Source organism: Callithrix jacchus, chromosome 13, assembly GCF_049354715.1.
Source record: "Callithrix jacchus isolate 240 chromosome 13, calJac240_pri, whole genome shotgun sequence".
In the NCBI taxonomy this organism is placed as follows: Eukaryota; Metazoa; Chordata; class Mammalia; order Primates; family Cebidae; genus Callithrix; species Callithrix jacchus.
Window position 1 is genome coordinate 100,049,047 of NC_133514.1, and position 25,833 is coordinate 100,074,879.

Genomic DNA, 25,833 nt, shown 5'->3' on the forward strand with positions numbered 1-25,833 from the left:
GGAGATGCTTGTAACTATAGCTGAAATTAGAAGGAGGAGAAAGTGGACTTGGGATCCGCTGTAGGTGTAGTTCTGAGCCATAGCTGGTAGTGTCATCAGTGCAACATGGTTGCAAAGATGTAGGTTGTGTACTGGTTATTACACATCATCGGGGCCACAGAGACCTCAACTCCTTACCCAGAGCTACAGCTAACCACTCGTCCTCTCTGGTTCTGTTACCTCATCTAGAACATGGAAATATATCAGATTTTTCTAAAGGTCTTTCCATTCAGAAATTCTTTGATTCTGATTAATCCCATTTGGCTGGGATGAGATGATCAGAATTAAAAGGGCATTTGTCCTTTTCCAATCACAGGACACCTCAAATATTGATCTTTTTAAAATGAAAATATGATCAAATCTCTCCTTTGCTTAAAACTTTGTAATGGTTTTTTATTGTCACCAGAATAAACACAAACTCCTTAGCAAGGCATATAAGCCCTTTGTCCTGGAGCTGTAATAACCTGCCTTGCCTTTTGTCTCACTGTTACACATCTCCCCTTTTCCTGTTAACCCCTTCCCCAGATATACATACACAGTTTCTAGCCTTGTTGAACTACGTGTAATGCCTTGATTTCCCATGTCCTCTCTCATTTCCTGGTCTTTACACATGCTCTTTCCTCTGCCTGGAATGTTTTTTTCCCTTCTCCTTTAATTGGCTAATTCCTACTTATTTTTAAGGGTGTGGCATAAAGATCACCTTCCCCTGGAAGCCTTCTTACACCCCCCAAGATGAGGTTAAGTGCATCTGTTAAGTTCTGTCTTGATATCTTGTACTAATAAAAATTAATTATAACACAATTCACAATATATTCAAATAGACTGTTTGCTCCTGTCTCCTGAATTAGAATGAATTTCCTCAACAGAAGGAACTGAATCTTATTCTCTTTTTTCCCCTAGCACATAATAGAGAATAGCAGTATGCAATTCGTGGATATTACATGAATCTTTGAATCAATGGGTTGGCACCAAATGTGAAAATCCTTGACTGAAAGCCAGGCCAGTTAGCTGAACAGTTTCATACCATCACTGGAGAGCCTTTAAGAAAGGATAGGTCATGATGGTCAGTGGTAGCATCATTCTCATCTTGCCTACTCAGTGAGATACTGTGGAATAGTGGTGCATTTTCCACAAAATTAGATTCTAATACAGATTAAAAATATACAACTTTTACTCATACCAGCCATTTAAGAAAAATCATGGGAGGCAAAAATTCATAAAATCCCATCATGAGACTTTTTCTATCAAAAGGGAAGATACTGTGATTATCTTAATTTCCACATTTGTTCCTTTTTGATACATCTTGCAGAGCACCTATGTCTCTTGGAATTATAAGTTAGAAAATCCCTAAAGTAGAATGCAATACAATGTAGGTTAAGAAAGAAAGAAATTTAGCCATATCTTTCTATTATGTAACTTTTTTCAAGGCTGGTTTCTTAATATCAGCAGAAAGAATAGATGATTAAGAAGTTTGCAGTCTTAGGCATCCCAGATAACATCATTGTCGTTGCTGCTAGTAGCAGAAATGCTGCTAGCTTCCTATTAATCAGCAAGGCTAGAACTCAAAAGCTTTAACTTGAAAATCCTTTTTCACTTCTGTTATTTATATGTTTTGTTTGGGAAAAGTTGTCAAAGATAGATAAAGAGTTTTAACAATTGTACATCTTTGTAATTCCAAATTAACTCTGCGAAAAAGAGAAAACATCATACTCCTACCAGTAGATTTGAAATGTGTGTGTAGAGTAGCCCCTCTCTTAATGCCCTCACATGGCCTGCCAGAGCTGTAAAAGCTGCCCTGCCAAAACTTTAGGGATCTTTGCTTTATGTTACTTGGAGGCTGTAACTAGAACTAAAGGAGAGATGCTGTAGGGTGATTTTACTTGTGAGATTTCTGAGTGGAATAGAAAGTGATTTAAGAGAAGAGGTGCTACTCCAGGAACCCTGTGTTTCCTGCTGAGCCACAAATCCTGACAGTGAGGCCACGCTTGACAGAGGAGCAGCAGGCACTCTTTGGCCCTTGTAGAGCCAGGGTCTTCTGAAAGGAGGGTCTTTTGAAAGGAAGCAGAAAAGGAAAACCCTTTTCTCTTATTTCATCCAAGTGCAAGTGATCAATTCCCCTATGCTGTCCTTCCCACTTTGTCAGAACAGTGATGGAAAATATCAAGATGTCGACCACTTGTTTATTTTCACTCTTAGGAAAAAATTGTCCAGAGTGGTGAGGAGGCTTCCTCCAGAGCTCCCTCCACAGAGGCCCTTAGGAATCAGCAAGGTGTCTCTAGTGTTGCCCCTACTCTCCCATCTGTAATGAATACAAAAATGATAGAGGAACACAAAGGAAAATGATGACTGAAATGCTGTAAAACATTGTACTTAGGAAACTTTACCTCCTTTTGAACATTATTTATCAAGGATGCACCTCCAGGGAGCTTATTGCTTAGATTGAAAGCCATTGCTACTGGTGTTTCAGGATGTCTGCAGGGAATAGCAGTTGGAGTTTTTCTATAGCTCTTACAACTTCCAACAAGTAAAAAATAAACAGGAAAGTGGTAGATTTCTGGACATTTTGAAATACCAGTTTGACAACCTAGGGCAGGAAGCTATATTAGAAATATTCTTACAGTAATGGCAGACCTATTTTTCATTTATGTAAATAATGTGTGCAGAGCACTGTGGTTGGTGGTTTGGAAGATGCAAAGTTATGTGAAACACGGTTTCTACACTCAAGGAGCTGACAGACTTACTGAAGAAAAGGGAAATGCTCAATTTCATGTGATCAAAGGACATACATGTGCTGGCAGAAAATAGAAAACTGTATGTTACCTTTTTTTTAAAGGAGTTTATTATTTTTCTGATCCAAAAGTAAAACATGAAGCTTTACATGTTATATGATTAAATATGAGAGTAAAATTTACAAATACACACATGAAGTATGAATTTTGGGATGTTGTTTACTGCAGGAATTGTTAGCCCACAATCCATGGCCTCCTTGCCATTCTTTGGCAGAATTTCATGGGTATGACTGTGTGTAGTTTCCTGGGGAAAGGACTGATGGCTTTCATCAGATTCTTAAAGGGTCCTGTGACTGAGGAGAAATTCAGAATCACTACTTTCAGTATCCACTGACTCTTCTCCTGGCTTTACAATACTCTTTACTTCTCTTCCTCTCCATCTCAATCCATTCTCATTTAGCAATTAACATGATATAGAAATTATTATATGCTTTTGTTGCCTGGATATGTTGTATTAAAGTTTATATGCCATTTCCTTAGTTTGGAAAAGAGCCGTGTTTAATAGGTATTCAGAATAAGCCCTATAGTATGAGAAAACTTAGGCTCAGTGAGTGCCTTCCTGAGCCTGCCCCCAATAAGTTATGAAACCGTGGCGAATTCCCTGTCTTAAACCCGACGCATCTGTTCCTCTTAATCAGTACACTGTACTGTTCTGTGGCTGAGGAACTAGTTTCTTTCTTCCCCTCAAAAAACAAACAAAAACTCTTCTAAACACAATTCGCTTTTAGTAACCTCTCCTGTTTTTCTTTTTTAAATGTCAAAATGCCTTTTGAAGGTAGATAGTGTTTTGTGGTTTAACAGCCATTAGACATTAAGTATACAAATTGTCACCATCATCCTCAACACAAAGAGTTACATGTTTATTAACATCTAGGTCATCTCATCACATTTAGAAATAATAGTGAACTATTAACATGTTTAACAAAGATCATATGAAGAACTTACCACATATTCAACATCATCGTACTACATCAGTACATACACCAGAATATAGAGGAAAATGGATACTTCGGGAAAAAAGCTTTTTCAAACTATTACATTCTCCATCCTTCATTACGGCGTGGCTGTAATGAGAGGTGTTACTGAGGGGGAGTATTTTACATATGAACTGTGTTAGATGCAGAAGAAAGGTTAAGAAATACCATATTACATTATTTGAAACCATCTCCATTTTGCAGAACGTTGAGTTAGGGAGAAACATTGTTTGGGATTTAAAATCACTGATATGTTTTGAAATTATATGTACTCATTTGCATATAATTATGTAATTAAAAACACTTTAGAATATGGTATAAAATAATATAGTTTTACCTTTCTCTTGAAAGAATGTGGCTGAGCAAACTGTTTATTCAAGATCTTGTGTAGTCTTGAGGTTCAAACCTTTTTCAGTTAAAAAATCAAAAATGGATTGTATTTTGAAAGTATGATTCAAAAGAAAAGATTACAAAAGTAAAAATCCCTTATTGCTCTGTACTTTATTCTGTAATTTCAGGCAAAGCACTGACTTTTCTTCTGCTCCAGCCTCCAAGCCCCAAACTTCCTCCACACAGCACTATCCGCAGAACTGCCATTGATCTGATTGGACGTGGGTTCACAGTCTGGGAGCCTTACATGGATGTGTCTGCTGTTCTGATGGGGCTTCTTGAACTTTGTGCCGATGCCGAGAAACAACTTGCCAAGTATGTGTGGATTCCAGTTAATTTATCATTGTTTTTTGTCTTAGGGTTTTTTTTTTTAATGTGTGGTGGGTTTATTGATCACTCTTTATAGATTTAGCATGTTTAATAGACAAAAGATAGACAAATGTCTCAGTATGTGACGTTTTGGATATGGACAATGAAAAACAAGTATGTTTCGGCCGGGTGCAGTGGCTCACACCTATAATCCCAGCACTTTGAGAGGCTGAGGTGGGCAGATCATGAGGTCAGGAGTTCCATACCAGCCTTACCAACATGGTGAAACCCCATCTCTACTGAAAAATACACAAATTAGCCAGGCATGGTGGTGGGCTGTTATCTCAGCCACTCTGGAGACTGAGGCAGGAGAATCGCTTGAACCTGGAAGATGGAGGTTGCTGTGAGCCAAGATTGCACTACTGCGTTCCAGTCTGGGTGACATAATGAGACTCTATATCAAAAAAAAGAAAGAAAAGCATGTTTCTATAATTTTAACACAATTGCAATTTAGCCCTGAGCCAGTGAATGATATGTGACATAGTTTTCCAATTGTATTTGTTAAACCGTGAAATATTACTTGCTAATAATAGTATAATATTGTTTATAAGGAAAATGATACATATATTAATTAGTTGATACCTGATCAGAAATGATTACAGCTAACATACATGGCGAAACTGGGGAGTTGTTCCTCCACACTCATATTAGTTTTTAAATCAGCTTCATTGAGGTTTCACTTGCACACAGTGAAAGACCGGCCATGAGGAGGTGGCAGTGATCCAGGGAAGCAGTAATGAGAGAGTGTACTAAAAGAGGAAGATGAACTGAGGGAGCCGCTGCAGTGAAATAGGTGGTAAACACACGTGGTGACCAACCGACTAGGATTGATGGGGCAGGGGGTCCTGTTGGTGGTGGAGATTACCGTTGGTTTGAAAAGTCAGCCTCCCGATTCCTGCAAAGAGTTCTCTCTTTTTTCCTTTTGGTGTGTAATACACATATCATGAAATTTACCAGTGTAGCCATCTTAAAGTATATAATTCAGTGGCATTAAGTATAATCACAGTGTCGTGCAATGTTAACCACTATTTAATTCCCCACAGAAGTCACCCTGAATGGAAGCCCCATGCCCATGAAGCAGTCCTTCCTTTTGGCCACTTCACCAGGCCCCGGCAATCATTCATCTGCTTTCTATCTCTGTGAATTTGCCTATTCTCATATAAACAAAGCCATACAAACTGGGGTCCTTTGTGACTGGCTTCTTTCCCTGACATGATGTTTCTCATGGCTCATTCATGTTGTGGCATATAATAGTACTTTGTTTCTTTTTATGACTGAATAATGTGCCATTGATGGTATGTCACATATAGTTAATCCATTGACCTGACGATGGACATTTGGGTTGTTTCTACCTTTTGGCTATTGTGAATATAGCTGCTATAAACATTCGTGTATAAGTATTTGAACACCTGTTTTCATTTCTTTGAGTTCCGTTTTCTCTACAACATTTTTTCCTCGTCAACATTTGTTTTTTTTTTTCTCTGTATTTTTTTAAGCTAATCATCCCAGTGGGTCTGAAGTGGTTGGAATTCTTTAATTGTCCCACAGTGCCTCCCTTAACAAAAATGTTACCACCACTTGGATTTTCTCAATGAATGGTGTTTCATTCTTGTCATTCTTAACTTTTTTAAAAATAGAGTTCTTAGCAATTCGCTTTGCCATTCCCTTAGGTTCTGGCATGATTTGGGTCTGTAGTTTTTTACTGACTGCTCTGTGCTGAGGAAGTGGAGACCAGAGAAGCAACTGAAGGCTAGAATGGAACTCTGTGGCTTTGTCTACAGATTGGGCATTGCAGCCCAAAGTCCCATGACGACTGGTAGAAAGAGGACGTTCATCTCAAATCTAAACAGCCGCTCTCCCCCACCATTACCTCCTGTCATACTACCATGGATCCTAAACTTTACCTTGGTGTCTCCCTAGCCGTATGCCCTCCAGCAAATTACTTCACCTCTCTGCATCTACAAGTTGGGGCTAAAGTACCGGTCTCCTAAGGTTGATGTTAAATGAGTTATATTTGCAAAATGCTTCTAATAGTGAGCCCTTATTAAGAGATTAAGTGGCTTCCTGTGTGGCAGAAGTATTGGTGGTGATGCCATTGTTAGGTCCTTGTATTAAGCAGATCAAGAGCTGCCCGACTCTAGAATGAGCAGTTTAGCATAATGGTAGGCAGGATGGTTTTCTGGATTCAGGCGGCCTGAAGGTTCTCAATGGACTTGAGGGATTAGGAGGGAATTTGAGCCCAGGGGTCTGCGCCTGTAGTACGAGGCAGCTGGCCTTTGCATGAAGCCCCCAGAACATCTTTTCCACCTCTGCCCTCCCCTTGGCTGCAGCTGCTGTGTGTACCCGCCACACGACAGCAGTCTGGCTTCTGCTACTGCAGCTCTCCTGGTTTGCCTTGAGAAACATTCACATATTTTGATTGTCTAAAATTTGGCTTTGACTTAATTTTGGAGCTTATTTGTAAATCTGATGAAAACACAATTTCAGTAGTATGCACTGTTTTGTTGCCAGAGAGGAGAAGTGATGGGTTTTTATTCCGGGTTAGTATTTGATATTTTATTTGATTTTTGTTTTTAAATAAATTTACATGAAGCTTGTATCAGCAAGCATATAGATGCGCTTAGGTCTTATCTACATGTAGTTTGTCCGCAGACACAAACACTATAGTTTTCAGTAGGCAATTTAAATCTTGCTATTATATCCTTTTCTGTCATGAAGATTAGTATGACTTTCTGTACACAGCTCTGAATAAATGAATGTATCAGCATGTAGCCTTGAGGAGTCCAATGTAATTTTCATCATGATAAATTGCATAATAAGCAAGAAAATGTTTGCTTATTAATCTATAACAAGATTTAGATTGAAAATGGCCTGTTACATCCGTGACACACTCAGCAGAGGCTGCCGAGGCCTGAGATGGGGGAAGCTGAGCAGCGATGTGTGCAGGGGGTTAAGCGTGGCTCTTACCCTCGTGCTGCTCTCCTGGGCTGCCCCTTTTTGTGCCTGATTTACTGTGTACACGATAACAGTGCTCAGCCACCTCGCTTCTGTCTGTGATGTTAAGCTTCCTTTATGAAGAAGCTTTTATGTTAGGCCTGTGCTTTTTAAAATTTCAGTTCACGTTTATTGAAAAAGAAAAAAACATAGAAAATGTTTCCTATTTTTAAAAAGAGCCCTGTTTAATAGGTATTCAGAATAAGCCCTATGGTGAGATCACTGTCTTCATATTCTTGTGAGTTTATGAGGGCAGGATTTTTGTGGAGGGGCAACCAGTCAAGCCCCTGCCTCATCTGGAGAACATGTATCATGGCAGAGTTCCCTTTTGCCTCTCCCCCGATGTACCAGCATCTCCTTCAGAGCTGACTCCTGAGGGGTCTCCTAAAACACTGTATATACCTTGAGATGAATAGGGTATTTTCTGGCTGGGCTCGGTGGCTCGTGCTTGTAATCCCAGAACCTTGGGAGCTTGAGGCGAGAGGATCACTTGAGCCCAAGAATTTAAGACCAGCCTGAGCAAAATAGGAAGACCCCCTTATTTCTTTAAAAAAAAAAAATGACTGGACATGGTGGCTCATGCCTGTAATCCCAGCACTTTGGGAGACCAAGGTGGGGGGATCACGAGGTTAGAAGTTACAGACCAGTCTGACCAGTATGGTGAAACCGCATCTCTACTAAAAATACAAATATCAGCTGGGCGTGGTGGCACGTGCCTGCAGTCCCCACTATTCAGGGGTCTGTAACAGGAGAATCGTTTGAAACCAGGAGGTGGAGGTTGCAGTGAGCTGAGATCGCGCCACTGCACTCCAGCCTGGCCAACAGAGGGAGACTCCATCTCAAAAAAAAAAAAAAAATTAACAGGGCATGTGGCATGCACCTGTGGTCCCAGCTACTCAGGAGGCTGAGGGGGAAGGATTGCTTGAGCCAAGAAGTTCAAGGTTGCAGTGAGCCATGATGGAACTCTTCCCTCCAGCATGGGCAGCAGGGAGACCTGGCTCTTAAAAAAAAAAAGAGTATTTTTTTCCAGAATTGGTTACAAAGTTGATATGCAATTTTACATCTTTGAAATCAAAATATCTACAGTTGATTTCTACTATTTTCAGATATTTTGCCAAATTTTAACTATTTATTAATTAAGCAAGCATATTGAGCAACTAATATGTGAAAGGAACAACATTAGGCATTCTCTGTAATTGTACATTTGAATCAAAGATCTTGTCTCCAAGACAGTTGTAGTCTTAGAGGAAAGATAAGATCTGCCTCAAAGTAACGATGACACAAAATGAGAAGGAAGGTAAAAAGTGTAGCTATTCAGGGCATGGTGAAATGAGTCACCCTGGGTAACCAGAAAGGGTGCAAGGAGGAGTTTCATTTGGATCTGTCATTTGAGTGATGATGAGGAGAAGGAGGGGAAGGACAGGGGCGCGCGAAGGATAGGGGTAGGAAAGCATAGGGTGCCATGCCAAGGTGTGGAATGGTACCTTCAAACATCTGGTGAATGGAGGAAAATACTATTTTTAGCTAATTTTAATTCCTTGCAGAACTTAAACTGGGTTTCTCCCACGTAAAACTCAAACATAGTGGCTGAGTGTGGAGGCTCATACCTGTAATTGTAGCACTTTAGGAGGTTGAGGTGAGAGGACTGCTTGAGCTCAGGAGTTTAAAAACAGGCTAGGTAACATAGCGAGACCCCATCTCTACAAAGCATGGTGCCGTGCACCTGTAGTCACGCTATTTGGGAGGCTGAGGAGGAAGGATCGCTTGAGCCTGAGAGGCGAAGGCTGCAGTGAGTAGTGACTGCACAACTACACTACAGCCTGGGTGACAGAACCAGACCTTGTCTCTAAATAAATAAATAAATCCCAAACATAATTTCCTTCCCAGTTATCTCAGGGGAACAGATTAGGGTCAGAGAAAGGATTGGTGTACCTTTTACTTTATGAAGACAGTTGCGGTGAGTTTTTTCTTTGCTTTTTAGCACCTATCACATAGCTATCCTTATGCAGGGATATAGAGGTCTGGGATGCAGTCCTCCTATTGAATGCTGACTGCCTATGAGTTACTGTGCTATTCATATCTCCAGTGTCCTCATCTTGTTATAGGGAAGTTCAAGAAATAGGCATTATCATCCCCATTCTGCAGATGAGAAAACAAGTGAATCAGAGAGAGAGAGAGATGCTGCCTCTTGTCTAGAGTAACACTGTAGTCACTGAAGAAAATAAGATTCAAACCCAAGTCTAGCTTATTCCAAAAACCAAGCTCCTAACACTATGTAATCCTGCATTCCACATCTCATCATCCACAGAATTAGAACGATTTGTTAAAGTACATAAGCAGAATTTTCAGTGTACTTTAGATTTTAAAATATGTTTAATAAATTCTTTTCAGCTGGACATGGTGGTTCACACCTATAATCCCAGCACTTTGGAAGGCTGAGGCAGGAGGATCACTTGAGCCCAAGAGGTTGAGGCTGCAGAAGCTACGATCATACCACTGTACTCCAGCCTGGGCAACAGAGCAAGACTCTGTCTCAAAAAAAATTTATTTTCATCAAAGATTTTATACCTTCTAGAATGTAAAAGCGTTATTTACATATCAGCAAACTCCTGAGTGCTTGTCATATATTATGTATTTATTCTTATTTATGTATAAGCTTTGGCAAGTGATTTGCACACAATAAATCTTGACCAAAGTCATGGGATTTAAAGATTTTCATTTTAGAGATGAAAATCTTCTTTAGCATCATTTGATCTAATACCCTCACTGTGCTGTTAAGTAAAAATAAGGTTCAGACAGATTAAACAACTTGGCGGAGGTTACAGTGGTGCTCTAAAAGCCAAGACTGTCGCTCAGGTTTCCCAACTCCCATCTTTCAGCTTCTGTACCGTATGGTTATGCCACCCTTAATAAGGTGAGTGATTCACAGGTAAAATCTTACATGAAGAAGTTTTTTAAATAATGGGCATTGACTGTTCATTCATGATTAACTGTTTAAGAGAAAATTGAGGCCGCACTTCATTGAAATCATAGATTGAGCCATCAGCTAATTGTGAGAAAAGTAGAAACATATAGTAGTATCCTTTTTATGCATTCATAATTTTGTTAGATCAGCATGGTTATGTACATATTGATTGATAAAATGTTAGAAACAGCAGAAAATCCCACTTTACAAAGAAGCAGAAAAAATTCTTGTGCTCTTGGAAGGCTAGACTTTCATCTCTCCTGGTTGTGGTCTGTGATTTTGATCCATTTGCCTCATTCATGTGGCAGGGCCTTTACTCTGAAAGAGAATGGTGGAGCAATGCGGGCCCAGCCACTGGAGGGGCCAGGCGGTCATTGCATACTGCCACGGCTGAGGGACATGAGTGAATTACAGACTGCCCCTTGCTTTTCTGGGATCATCACAGTTTACCAAACATTCAGAGAGAAACATAAAGTCACTCGAAACCACATGTGCTTTGATGACACACAGATAAGCGCCACACATTAGAAGGATTCTTTTTGAACTACAGAGAATTGGAGAAAAACATTTTTTATATGCTAACTCAAATCTCAACCATTCTTAAATTTTGGGGGTGAGGAGTGGAGAAGGAAACACATCATACACACACTAAGATGCTTTAGGATTCCGTATTTAAGCTATTCATATTTTTCCTGTTTCTGTGACATTTACTCTTAACAGAAAATTTATAATCTGAGGAAGCCATATAAGTAAATCATATTAGCATAGTTTTTATTCACTGTAATTGTATTTAGCATATGGGAAATAGATCTTAAAGGTATACATTTGAGGGAGGAATTGCTACCTTTGAGTTTAGGAAATTAATGCCACCTCTAAGTTAGGAAATAAAGGTAGAACATGACAGAGGAATTGAAGATGTCTGGTTAAATTGATGACAAATACTAATATGCCTGTTTAGCCAGGAAGGAATGAAATTGGAATCCCAATTACTGTACATTAAGTATGCATTTTCGAACTCATTTTAGTAGTCTTTGTTTTTGTGGGGAGCTGTTTTCATTACCCCATTACTATTGACAAAAATTTGCAGGCTATTCAATGAAAGTATATGTGTCTCCCCTACCTGCCCCCCTGGAATATTCCTGTACACTATTTCTTAATTTGACAGATGATAAAGTCTGAGAATTTTAGATCGTGACATTTAACTGAGGTATACTTACCTGTAACTCTTGAAATGCTTTTGCCGTGATGGAGTGAGCTTTAGAACAGGATTAGTGAGCAGTCCTGTAAAGAAGGCGCTCAGCCTGTGTAGACTATTTTTCCATTCATATTTTGTATTTATAATATCCATCGCCTCTGATACTTCATATTGGGTGTGTATAGTGAGATGCTGAGTGAAACAGAGAATCTGTCATGTCCTCTTTTTTTAGAATAAAGACTGAAATCAAAGACCCATCCTATAAACCTGTGTAACAGATGATCCACCTAACAGCCAGATAGGTGGGATCAGATGAAAAGAGTGCATTCCATGTTTACATGCAGATTCCAGAATAAGGCTGACCCTCCTTTAATTTCAAACCTCTGATAGTATGATCCTTCTTCATTCCGATAGAATCCCGCATTAAATTATATCACACAGACAGTGCATTCTTGACTTTAAACACTGCTACATGTAGAATTAGACTTCATCTGTTGGGACTACCAGATCAATTACTTTGACTTCATTGCCTGGTCAATTCAGTCCAATAACTGGCTTAAGTGATTTTTTTTTTTCTGCTGCTGAATTTGCCAGCTACTTCACTTAGTGCGTTACTATGGAGCTACCACCATGTCCAAGGGCTGTAGTGGGCACTTTGGGGAGATACAGAATTGACCGGCATGTTTCCAATCTGTACGGCATTCATAATCCAAAACTAATTCATAAGGCCTGGCAGAATGTGATTTAGTATTAAGGGCCTGGAATAAATGGGGTTTGTTGTTGATTGTTTTTGTTTCTGTAGAAATCAATGAGTGCTATAGTAGTTAGAGAATACCATGTGGGAAGACCAGAATTGAACAGAGGGGAGGGAGGAGACTGTGCCAATGGGGAAAGGGATGGAGGAGAAGCATTAGCAAAATACTGGAGTAAAATAAAGGAACAGACCTTTAGGGACCAACTTGGAAATTAGCCTGACTTCTGGAGCATTGGTGTTGAAAAGAGTGAGTTGAAAATTAGAAGACTAGATTATAGAGGGCCTAGAATCTCAAGCCGAGGTGTTGAGAGTTCTTCCTAGAGGTGATAGAGTAGGTTACTTTTAAGTAGGGCAACCAGGAATTAAAGTTGGTGCGTTGGGAAGATGACTATGATGACAGTGAATTGAGTAGACTAGAGGAGGGGGCACAAGGTTTCTCCCTATGCCTTGACCACCTCTCTACTCTCACACAGCCCCCAACTTTTGCACTGTGGATGCCATACCCTCCAGGTCTCTGCAGAGCCCTGGCCTCAGAGCTGTAGAACTATCCACATTCTGCAGTCCTGTGCCTGCCGAACACCAATGGAGGGAATCCCTCAGGTGCGCACACTGATGCCTCTGCAAAGTGCTGGCTTTTCCAGCTTCCAGCGAACTCAGTGGGCAATAGCTTCACATGTCATTGATTTACTTCCTTCCCCCTTACCCTATAGCTTCTCTTCTAGACCCACCACCCAGCACCAACCTTTATCATTTTTCTTACTATAAGAAGTTTGCTGATTCCCCCAAATTTATAAGGTCATGTGTTGACATGGGGGAAGGATGTGTGGCTAGGGCCTTTTGGCTTGCAGCAGTGACCTGCTGGTAGTTGATCTCATTTTCCCTTCACTTTGCTGCTTTTTATGAAAAGCATCTTTGGTCAGAAGCAGCATTGATTGTACGTAAAATCTGGGACCTGGCAAGGCTGGATATTTTTGTATTTGTTACCTCATTTAGTCTTGTCAGTGCTGTGAAGTCAGTATCTTAATATACCCATTTTACAGTTATAGATGCAGTCTAGAGTGGCCACAGGGCACAGAGTAAGAGTAAGAGGAAAGTATCCATTTGTCACTATGGCATGAGCCCTGAGTCTGTCAGCTGACCACTCTCAGGTGCACACGTTTGTATTTCTTGTGTTTGTGTGTATGTGTATGTCTGTCTCCATCTCCCTCCCTCTCTTAGCTTCTCATGAAACATTTCTCTTCCATGAAAAGAACCAGAGAAGGGATGGAAGTGAGAACTTAGAAATAATGGTGAATTTGCGACGGTCCTGCTTATGTTGGATTCCAATAGCAAGGGGTCCCAGCAGCACACAGCTGGGGATGGACTGGACTTCTCTGGACTCTAGGAGGACGCTGTAACTCTTGTCCTGCAGAAGCCAGACCCTTTCTCTTAGTCCCTAAGGAGCAGTATACCCACGGGAGGGCAGACAGGTGCCCAGAGCCATGAACTACAGCAGGAGTAACACCTTCCCTGTTACTGCATTTCTCAGGACACACCCCAGCTCGTTGGGCCGCTGGATCGCTACCATACACATTTATCTTTCAGATGCAACCCTCAGTAGTTCACAAGCCTGGTTCAGCAGTGTATTACCAATCCCACACTTGTAAAGTTGGTCAGTTTTGTACCCACACGTACGACTTACTTAGCTGGGTCTGATCTTTTTGATGACTTTGTAGATCTTAGTTCTATTATGTAATATGGCTGCTCTCCCTTACAACTTTGTAACCATTCCAGTTGATAACTGTGTATCCTGTATCTTCATTCAAACCATTATTACATCGAATAAAACAACTGAAGGCCAAGTACAACATACCACTAACTCCCTCAGAAATGCAATCTAGCCATTCATCCAAAGCCACCGAGTTTAGTCACATTACTGATTCAGTAATCCAAGCAACCACAATATGGTCATGCTCTTCCCCCCTGTATTTTCTCCAAAGGTTCACTGTCCTGAAAGGCATCACACAACTACCCGGCCCCTCACTTAACTTCTCGGACTCCACTTCTCGCTTGTAAATAGCTGTATCAACCACTTCATAGGGACATTCTGGAGCAAATGCAAAGTGCGTGAAATAACCGAGAAAGTCTGGCTTCCAGCCTCGACCTTGGGCTCTGCACCCAGTTCTTCCTCTGTAGCATGCCTTCCAGATCTAGGACAGGCCACTGGGAAATGGACATTCCTTTCCCTGGCTGACTGCTTGTCAGGGATGTTGCCTGGGAAACCTTTCCCAACTCCAGTATTCTGTGTGTGGTTTTATTGATTTTACCAAATTTTATTATATTTTGTTAGAATTGTTCAATTAATGTAACATTTTGATTTTTTATAGCCTTTCAGTACCATCGATCCCTATTCATCCATATTGATTGATGAAACGGAGCATCACAGGGTATCTACAAAGTTTAATTGGCTTTTTAATTGTTTAAAACTTGACTTAAAATTCGGGTTTATAATCTGAACTTTACAATAAGTATTAAGCAGTCTAGCCCCAGCACTACTCACATAGTAAACATTTCTTTCACTGAATTTGCAATTAGCCAAGTTTAATCCAGAAAAGAAACTAGCCAACTGCCTATCTTGCTTTCCCACAAAACACCTCTTTGCAATTCCTACTGGGACCCAAACACATCGGGCTCTTTGACAGCAGGGAGGTGGGGAGATGCCTACCGATGCTTTCTGCTTGTGTATTGTTCAGTATGTGTGTGTGTTCTCTCAGCTCACATCTTTCTTTTTAGTGTTAAACATCAAAGGAAAACTGTCCATACTCCTCTCCTCTGAGCCCCTGCTTCGTCTCTACCCCTGGCATGGAAAAAAGAAGAGAGACAGTTATTCTATCAGAGACTGAAACAGTATAACAGTCGCAAATACTTATAAGCAGAATTTCCTTTAACAATGATGAGGATGCCTGCATAAATTTTATTTTCAGCTACAAGTTAAAATAATGCTTCTTAGATCAGTTATGGAGATACCTGTAACTTCTTGAGAATTTTTAGTAAAAACAATGCAATTTACACATAAAGCACATAGGCTCATTTAATTGGAGTAGGATAAATGTTAATGTGTCTTCATATACATATCTAAATATAAAAATAGTTAATTCAGGAAACCATAATTGTATGCTATACTGAGTAACAAAATACTCCTTGTATACCGTTAATGGGCAGATCACTTGCCACATTTTGATAGAAGTCTTGATATTGCTCACAGTGGATTATATATAATATAAAGGAAGCTTAGAAACAAGAATATTTATATTTTCATGTAGTAGAGGTGGAGAGTGAAGATAGCATCACTCTCCTATCATGACCATGCGATTCTCACAGTTTGGGAAGATTTATTTCATTGTATGCAGCGTCTTACAAATAGCCTGGACGACATTGTGCCACCTCTTCTTTATATAAACAGAATTAGGATCAGGTAATAGAATTTTTGGCATCAATACTATATAACTGTTGGTGAAGCATGCTGTTTCGTAGATTGGTTGTAAAAGTACTAAACTGGGGTAAACCATCAGTACTAAAAATATTTCAAATGAAAAATAATTTTGTTATTCTCAGTACTTGTGACAGTTTTACAGACAGGAGTGAATTTTGCCTTCAGATATACAGCCTTAGATCCAGTCTCAATATGTCCTTATAAATAAATGATTAACTATTTTTAGGAAATACTTGAAATTGCCAGCACGATGTTTGTTCTTACCTCGTTCTGAGCTTTGCAATATGTATTCAGTACTAGTTCTTGATAATTTGTTAACAAGGCGTTTTTAACACTTTGGACAGATGCACATACTGTTTTCAATCTTCACGGTTAATTATTCCATTTTGTATTTGATGCCAGAACACCCTGACTCCTAATCACCGCCCATTGTTGCAAGTCCATTATATTCTAACTGTTTGAGTGCTCCCATTGACCTTGAACTGACATTATAAGCTGTGTCTAATCTTTTCAGTCTATATTTCTAATGCTGCTTTTCTTTTTTTCCTTTTTTCTGATCCCTGTTTAGCATCACAATGGGGCTGCCTCTGAGCCCAGCAGCTGACTCGGCCCGCTCTGCGAGGCATGCCCTCTCGCTCATTGCCACCGCCAGACCACCCGCCTTCATCACCACCATAGCCAAAGAGGTGAGCAAAACCTCTCAATATGCTCCATCTTCTCATTTAGAGGAATTATTTGATACTATAAGCTGAGGATTCGTATACACAAATCATCTTTCCAGTTTTTTGCAGAACAACGCAAGTTAATAATTTAGTACTGTGATGAACACATGTCTGTGTGTTGCACACTGAATTCCACGGTGTGGTGCCTTCGTTACTTGTGCTTCTGTATTCATTTCTGTTCTCCAACTTAATTCACTTGTAAATATTTGACAGTCATTTTTCAATCTGAATTATAGCAGGCATATGAAAACTCATACAGTAAAGGTGTTCACATATTTCACATATATGTACCTACTTGTAATCAAAACTGAACTTATTTAGCACTGGCTCTTCAACTGTAAACAAAAAATGTAAGTCATAAACTTGCTAATTGTTTTTCCTATTACTTGTCACAGATAAAGACTTGAATGCCAATTGATTCCCACGTTCTTGGTGTTCAAACTAATTGCCCACATCTAACTGAAAAACTAGTAAAGAACAATGAGCCAATTATAGGAACTTTCCTGTAGGTCTTAGTAGGAGGAGGAAAAGGAAAGCATGATCAGCTCTTAAATATTTTTTAAGGTTTATTCTGTTTCAGCATGAATAATGTGCGCTCAGTGTCCATAGGGTATGGGCTGTCTCTGAGTTGTTTTTCCTGTAGCTATGATGAATTTTTAAAATACTAAATAAGTACCTCTGAGTCTGCTCAGATAAACTGAAACCTATTGGGCCTATGTCTGCCCCAGAGCTATGCTTAATGGGCATGCTGTAAATATTTGTGCCGTGAATTTCACTGGGAAGGGAGGAAAGAAAGTCCTAATAGCAGTTTGTATATGCTTATGTGAGGCATTGAGGCTTTGAATTCATATCTAAAATAAATTTATAGACTAAGGGTGTGCATTTTTCTAATAGTACATAGTGTTATAGTAAGGTTCCACTAGATTTAAAATACAGCTAGATTCAAATATAAATATGCATGTATTAATGTATTTTGTAGGTATTATATACATCATGTGTGGATATATATGTGGGTACAAATGGATAATTTTATTAGTCTTGGAATTTTTTTTAACCAGTTTTTCCCATCAGTGGAATATGTACAAGTCATAATATCGAATATACTGAATAAGTCTCACATTAGTGTTGACAGGTCCTTGTATTAATTGTGTTTTCAAATTTCTTTTACATCATTTACATGAGTTTTTTTTTTTAATGAACTGTTAGAATACCCATGCTTTGAATTCATTCTACTCCAGCTTTTGGTTGGAAGGGTAATTTAAAAATAACAGTTCACATTTATTACCTTTTAAAAACAAGTTTTCAGCCTCGTGCTGTGGCATGTGCCTGTCGTCCTAGCTATTTGGGAGACTGTGGCAGGAGGATCGCTTGAGCCTAGGAATTTGAGTCTAGCCTGGGCAACATAGTGAAGAGAAACCCTGTCTGTAAATATTAAATAAATAAAACAAAACACACAATTTTCCACTTCACTGTTCAATCTTAGAATATTAGAGTGAAACACTAAAGCATTTCTTACTATTATTCCTGACCCCTACTCCATTTCTATGCCTTCTGTTCCATGGCTCTTCCCAGGCTAGCCCACGGCCTGTTAATATTCTTTCTCCTCTGAACTATAAAGCTTACGATTGTATAGGGAAAATCACACTGAATTTATATTATTTGCCATGCTCATTGTTTTTGGAGGCATGTTCATTTGGATTTCCCAGCTTAATTATAAAGCATTTAGAGAATAATTTCTGGGACACAGTGAGTGCGGTTAAAGTATTATTTGCAGTTGATTCTCAAACAGTAAGGGAGTTAGGGGAACCAATCCCCCTGGCAGTCAGAAACCCACGAATAACGTTTGACTGCTCCAAGCCTGAACTACTGTTAGCCCACTGTTGACCAGAAGTCTTACTGATAAAATAACACATTTTTTATGTTATATATATTACATACTGTATTCTTACAATAAAGTAAGCTAGAGAAAAGAAAATGTAAGGAAACTCATAAGGAAAATCTATTTCCTGTTCATTAAGTGGAAGTAGATCATCATAAAAGTCTTCATCCTTATCATCTCCACATCGAGTAGGCTGAAGGAAGAGGCAGGATTGGTCTTGCTGTCTCAGAGCCAGAGGCAGAAGAAAATCTGAGGATAAGTAGAGTCATGCATTTCAAACCCATGTTGTTCAAGGGTCAGCTGCACTGTCATTACTTGAGAGCAAGGATCGTATCTTTTATTTCTTGGGCATCTCCTAACTTCTACCTATCTCAGTTCCATATGTACCAAATTACAAGTCTTCAATATGTTTCTTTTTGAAAATGTTATGGCAGTGTTGTATTAACGCCTCATATAATATTTATGAACTTGCAGAATTTTATTAGACAATACGTAATTGGGTTTTTATTATACTAAGTATTGTTTTTGCAGCCAAAATATATTCTAACTCACGCCCAAGAAATTTACTTTTGTTTATTTTTTTCCTATAGTATTAGAAAATGAAAATAAACCATGGCTAGAAATGTAAAACTATATCAGTGTCAATCACGTCTACAGCATAGAAATGTTTTGTAGGTACACAGACATACGGCTCTTGCAGCAAATACCCAATCACAGCAGAATATGCACACTACAACTCTCGCACGAGCTAAAGGGGAAATTCTCAGAGTCATTGAAATTCTTATTGAAAAGATGCCTACGGATGTTGTAGATCTTCTTGTGGAGGTAAGAATATCCTGTTTTAAACGATATGTCAGCAACCTAAATTAATTATTCCAATCAAGTAATATAAATCAGTGTCTTTATTTCCAGCATCTCTGAAATAGAGGGTGTGTGTGTGTGTGTGTGTGTGTGTGTGTGTGTGTGTGAACCAAAATTAATTAATTTTTGTGCCATTTCTGGAAGGCTTATTTAAATTTCCTCAAAACCCGATTTTCATGTTCATTCACCATTCACATGGAATTGGTCTGTATTAGAGTAACATGTAAAGTTATGTCCCTTTGACATCTTTCATTAGAAATAAAATATGTGTTGAATAAAGCTACCTATTACATACATAAATATGAATTGACTTTAAACAAGTCTGTTGTCTATATTTTATTGCACTGTCCTTTCAATTTCTTTAAACAGATAAGAGAAAGAATAGGCTGTAGTATACACATGGTTTAAATTATACCATGTGTTTAAAATTAAATTATTATCTTTTGTTTTTATTTTAAATACTAAAATCAAGCTATATAGACTTTTTACAGGCAAATGAGGCCTTAGTTAATCATGTACATTTTGGAAAATTAAGTGTTGGAAATTAATTTTAAATCTGTTTTTTTTTTATCAAAGGTTATGGACATCATTATGTATTGCCTTGAAGGATCTTTAGTTAAAAAGAAAGGTCTTCAAGAATGTTTCCCAGCCATCTGCAGGTAAAGAAGCCTTCAATAGCATGTGAAATAAATAATTTTCAGTAACAAATAATTCTAAAAAGTTTTGGCATGGTTAGTTAGTAGTCTTGATCAATTAGCAATCCAGTTATTTATTAATTAATGCCTGCTTACTTTCTAAGACAATACAGGCAGATGATAGTCAAAAACAAAAATATAGTAGAGTGGGCTATTTAATTGGGTGATGAAGATATTTTGCTCAAACCTTAGAAAAAATGAGTAAGAACATTCATTGAGTATGTCTGTATTCTTATATTCATTACTCTATTATTTACATTACGAAATTGAGTTAGGAAGCTTCTGGCTGTGGAAAGAAAATGTTCTTTTTAGCCAGCAGACATCTCTATGCCATGTTTTCACTGATAAAGTTTATTTCTAATACAAAGGTCAGTCTTTGCATTACATTCTCTTAAGTATAGATGTTTTCCTTATGCGAATGCAGGAAAAGAAGCCAAAAAAAAGTTAAAACTTTTATAAACAATACTGCATTTGTTAAGTATAACTTTCAGAATTTTATATATGTAATTTAATAATCATATGGCATATATTTATGGCATGGTTTTTGTAGAGCCAAAATGTAGTAACGTTATGTTTATTTTTCTTTTAAAGCTGTTTTAAGCTTGGTTCTCAAAATGTTTATAGATTGAGGTACATTCTTGTTAAAAAAGTGTTTTATCTTCATGCAGTCCATAGAAATAGTATTTAAATCTATTGAAGATAATTGTTTTTGTAGAAAACAGAACAACCAGTTATTCATAGTTATATAACATTTTCCTTTTTAAGATGAGATCAATGATATTCTGTTTTTGCTCATTTTTATGAATACATTGCAGTAGAATGCTTTATTTCAGCTTAGAGGTTTCCTGAGCGCAATGGCATTACCCACTATGCAAGTGTATTTCAGCACGTGTTCACTGAATTGATTGTACTCTGAACCTTTGCATATCCTTTTCTATATCTAAATAGACCTAGTATCCTTGTCTCTTCATTTTGCAGTTTCTGATTCATGCATCCCAAAATTTAAAAACATAAACACAAATTTTTAAAAAGATTATACTGTAGCACACATGTCTACAGTTGCAGATTTTCTTATGATAGGGGCTCAGCAAATTAGAACACAGCCATGTTTTAACATTGTACCCTGTGTTTGGTTTATGGTCTTCTTATTAAGAATTGTATATGTTAAATCTTTTGCACAATTAATTGATTTTAAGAATACAGGTAGTTGTTATTTTCCCAGTCGATTGTTTTCTATGTCAATTTCTAAGTGAAAATATACTTTTGCCTGTCACTTCCTGGAGGTGATGAGGAAGCAGTTATATTAGGGCTTATCTTACTGATTGTTAACCGTGCTCCTTACAGCAGCAGCCACTGGCATGTAAAGAAGCTTCCTGGAGTTAATGTAAAAGTGCTCAGTGTTTGAAGGATCAGTTTTTCCCCCTTTGCTGGAAGGCTGCCTCCTCCACAAGCCATATCCTCAGTCCCTAAAACCACCTTAGTCTGTTGTGTATCCACTTTAGTTTGCTATTGTGTGGTCACTGAAGAGTTAGGGTTTTGCTAGAATGCTAAGGAAGCATGTGACTTAACTGAAGGCTTAGTATAAATTTTTTTCTGATTTGGCAGAAAGCAATTGTATTTTGTTTATTAATTTAATAACATTTATTGAACACCTACTGTGTATCAAGTACTAGCCAGGCCAGGGGAAACAATGATGAATAAGATGATATCCTCACAGGGCACAAGGTCTAATAGGGAAGGTAATTATACAGACAGATGACTCCAGCTTCTGTGTCCTATGCTAGCGTAGAATTACATATCAGGGTCTGAGGTAGGCAATAAATGGGGTGCTTAATTCTGGGTATGGGAATCTGAGAAAGTTTCATGAAGGAGAAGGCATAATAGTAATAATATCTGTGAAAAATGCTTTAATAAAAGTGGTTGCCAAATGGAGAGAGGGATTTGCCCTCCGAGGGAGTTAAGGTAATGGAAAAGTGGTGGTGGATTCTGGAAGCTTCACAGAAGAGTCGATGGGGTGGACTTTACAGGATAATTAGAGGTGCGTCATCTTGAACTGCAGAGGGAACCAGACTGACAGATGTTTGGCCGCTCAGAAGTGTATAGCAAATTTGGTAAATGCTGTGTAGTCAAGTAGCTAGAATGTAGGTTGAGGATGGGAGTCTAGTATAGTGCCTGAGTATATAGAGCTTTGAATTTCATAGGAAGGAGTTTGACTATTACAGCAGGTCCTTGAATAATGTCATTTCATTCAACATAATTTCATCATAATGTTGATGAGAAAAAAGTAATCAATTCTTAGCTGGGGCCACTGTCTGTGTGGCCTTGACACTTTCTCCCCCGGTCCATGTGGGTTTTCTCTAGGTATTCCAGTTTCCTCACACATCCCAAAGATGTGCCCATTAGGTGAACTAGCATTTCTAAATGCCCCTGCCCTGAGCGAGAGCATGTGGTGTGCACACGAGCACTCCACCATGGGATGGCATCCTATCATCCTAGGGTCATGGGTGGCTGGAGTCTCTCTCAGTAACTCAGGGCTGGTTCTGCCTAGTCCTCTGAGTTTCTGGGAGAGACTCCAGCCACCCATGACCCTGAACTAGAATAACTGGGTAAACAATAATCTTAACTTGTTTTTGTCACTGGTAGGTGGAATTCTTTCCTTGCTTTCTATCAGTCACAAAGCAGGAAAAAAAAAGTCAAGCGGGCTTTATTCCTGCCCAGGCCTGGAGGAGGAAAGAACTCTTGGTCTAAAGACACCCTCTCCCCGAAAAAATAGAAGGCATGCTGCTTTTAAGGACTGGGGAGGGAGAGGAATGTTAGCATGCATGGGGTGGGACTCCAGATGCACAGGCTCAGTGCATAAACATACGTCTTCCTATGACCCATGACACAAAATGCAAGGTGTTCTTTTGGGGGAGGGAATTTTAGTATTATAGTGATAATGATGTAAAGACAATTAGTGGTCACTTGTTTCAGTTTGCTTCAGTTGGGGATCTTATCTCCCTCTGGTATCTGGTCAGGAATGGAGAAACTGGTGCTGTTGGGCCATCTGGTTTCTTTACACAGCTGTGCCTACGAATAAAGGGCATAAATAAAGAAAAACAGAAGAAAGAACTTTTTCAATTACTTCATCAGGGTGGTCCTGGTGAAATTTTTATTAATCTTTCTTAAATGTATGTAGAGCTCAACTTTATTTCAGTGTTTAATATCGGAAGTGTTTGGGGTCTTTCTAAGTTTGGCGATGTTTTTGTGACCAGAAATGTGCCATAGAATCTTAACTCTTTGTTTATATTGATTAGCCTATGGTACAATTGATTTCATTATACGTCAGTTTTCAAGAACATATTAAATCCTCACATTAAGTGAGGACTTATTGTATTTGACAGGCAATAGACAGAAAAGGTTAAGCAAAAATGTGTAATTCTTCTACCAATTGATATAATTTTATGAAACATCAGATTTATAACAAAGTTATTAAATTTTGTAGATATTATTAAGATTGTGAAGATAAAGTCCACATAGGCCCATTTATTTGTGAGTCAGCACATAAACATAGAAGGATAATTAACAATATAAGCTTGTAGCTTATGCTAAATGTGAGTTGCAACAGATGATAAATTATAGAGGACTTCAGAGAACATGGGATCTCAGAAGTTTTACAGGTCAATGCCACTCCATCTATTGGCTGATTTTTACTTATTTAATAAATGAACAACAACAAAGATAATGTATCAGTAGGAGTTAAAATTATTTTATTGAATATCTGCCATGTCTGGAGCATTGTATTCTACTAGGTGCCTTATAGCACTTGAGACTTCTATGTACAAAATGCCTTTCATGAAATATGAAACTCCACAGTCAATGGCATGAATATCTGTGGTTCAGACATGTGATGTTTGTTTTTAAAATCTTTAGTTTTGTATTCTTTTTCATCTTTCCTTCCTTTTACCCTTTTTAAAATGTGCTATGGGTTTTATTGTAGACTAACCCTATAATGTTGCCTATGCCAGAATTCAGTTCCTGTGGTTGATAGATCATAAAATGGAGTGAAACTTCATTTGTGTTCTTCATAAATGAAACATTTATGGATGTATCCAGCAAATTGCTTATGATTTGGGTATTCACACATTACTAGTTTTCTGCAGATCTCTCTAATAATATGAAAACCCAAAATTATAAAATATTAGCTAATATATATTTCAAAGTATTATATAAGTATAAAAACTATAAGATGACATTAGTTTCATATCTGTAAAAAAGTAATAAATTTTTAGTCAATGTTATACACATGATCTTAACATCTAAAGTTGTATTAATTCAATTAAGAGCTAATATAGTATCCTGAAATCATTGAGTATTTAAAAACAGAATGTATTCTGACTTGGGATATACATAAAATTGACTATTCTCTGTGAATCCCAACATAAAATAGCATTATAGAATACTGAATAATCTTGAGTTTGGGTTTTTGGTTTTATTTTGTTGTTTAGTTTTTTACCTTCACCCTTGTAATTCTTATGTGCACCTGGGTTTTCATTTTTAGGTTTGGGGTTTTAAAACTCTAATGTGGTAATTTCTCTAAGATTTTCTTTATTTTGATAGTTATTTATCAGGTTACAAATTAAAATTTCCATTTTATTAAAGTGCAGATTATTAATGACTTAATATATAATTTAATGAATGGTACATTCAGTCACAAAATTATAATGTTAACGGAATTTCTTTATTCTGTGATATCTTTCTTCAAAACATATTTAAATTTTAAGCTGTAAATTGCAAAACTATTGAAACCATTGATACAAAAAATTTAGTTTTAAAAATTTTGTTTAATAGCTTTTCCATAAGATTTTAAAACTTTTTGATGTCTTCTGTTTGAAAACAGAAATGGATTAGAACACATGCCAATAAAATTTGATAGACATTCTTTCTGTATCACTGACGGAATCTCACTTGTTGATATTAAAACATGGGATCATAGCAATGCATAATTAATAAAATAATATGTTTTTCATCTACATAGCACTTTGAATATAACTAAATGTTTTCAGACGTATTCACAAACAAATTAAAGAAGGCATTATATAAATGTAAACATTTTTGGAGAATTAGATTATGATATTTATTAAGTGACTAATAAAGTTGTAACTCTAAGATAAAACCCTATCCTCCTTATTTATTATTATTTTTTATATCTAGCTTTTAACCGGTATGTATCCATTTGTATATGCACATATACATACATACACACATACAACATCCACTTACCCTGTTCCATAAAGTATTTTAAACAGCTTTGAAAGTAAATATCATATGTAAAAATAGTGAGGAAATTGAGGCAAAGGTAAAATAAGAGTAAGAAAGTGAGACAAGGCCAAGGTGAGAATAGAAGTCCTCTGTATTTGCCGGAGGTGAGCCATAAATTTGTGTCTAAACATTTTAGGGACCACTGTGCAAAGAAAAGCTGACTTCTCTGAACAGTCACCCTGTTCAGCTCCTCTGCTGTGCAGCTCGTGGCCAGCTCCATAGAAATCTGTCCTATGTACAGTGTCACTGTCCTAGAATAGTCTAGAGCTCTCTGTAGGACTGAGGTCAGCATGAAATTGCAGGTTCTCATAGAGAAGACATAAAATATATGTGTAGTTTATAAACCAGGTAGTTTTAAAGATTCCATGATCATCAAGAACATGCTAGGAAGGAGCTCGCACAACGGAGTATTAAACAAAGCACATTCGGTGCCA

The 25,833-nt window shown here is 38.0% G+C and overlaps 1 protein-coding gene across 6 annotated transcripts in view; it reads left to right on the top strand.

Annotated features, from left to right (window-relative positions):
• WDR7 (WD repeat domain 7) overlaps positions 1-25,833 on the top strand; it is a 390,067-nt gene that overhangs the window by 283,674 nt on the left and 80,560 nt on the right. For all 6 annotated transcript variants that reach the window (XM_054244247.2, XM_078348222.1, XM_035271195.3 and 3 more), the window contains 4 exons: positions 4,321-4,507; positions 16,510-16,627; positions 19,218-19,367; positions 19,980-20,062. In XM_054244247.2, the coding sequence (XP_054100222.2) occupies positions 4,321-4,507; positions 16,510-16,627; positions 19,218-19,367; positions 19,980-20,062 (538 nt within the window). The remainder of the gene's footprint in view (positions 1-4,320; positions 4,508-16,509; positions 16,628-19,217; positions 19,368-19,979; positions 20,063-25,833) is intronic.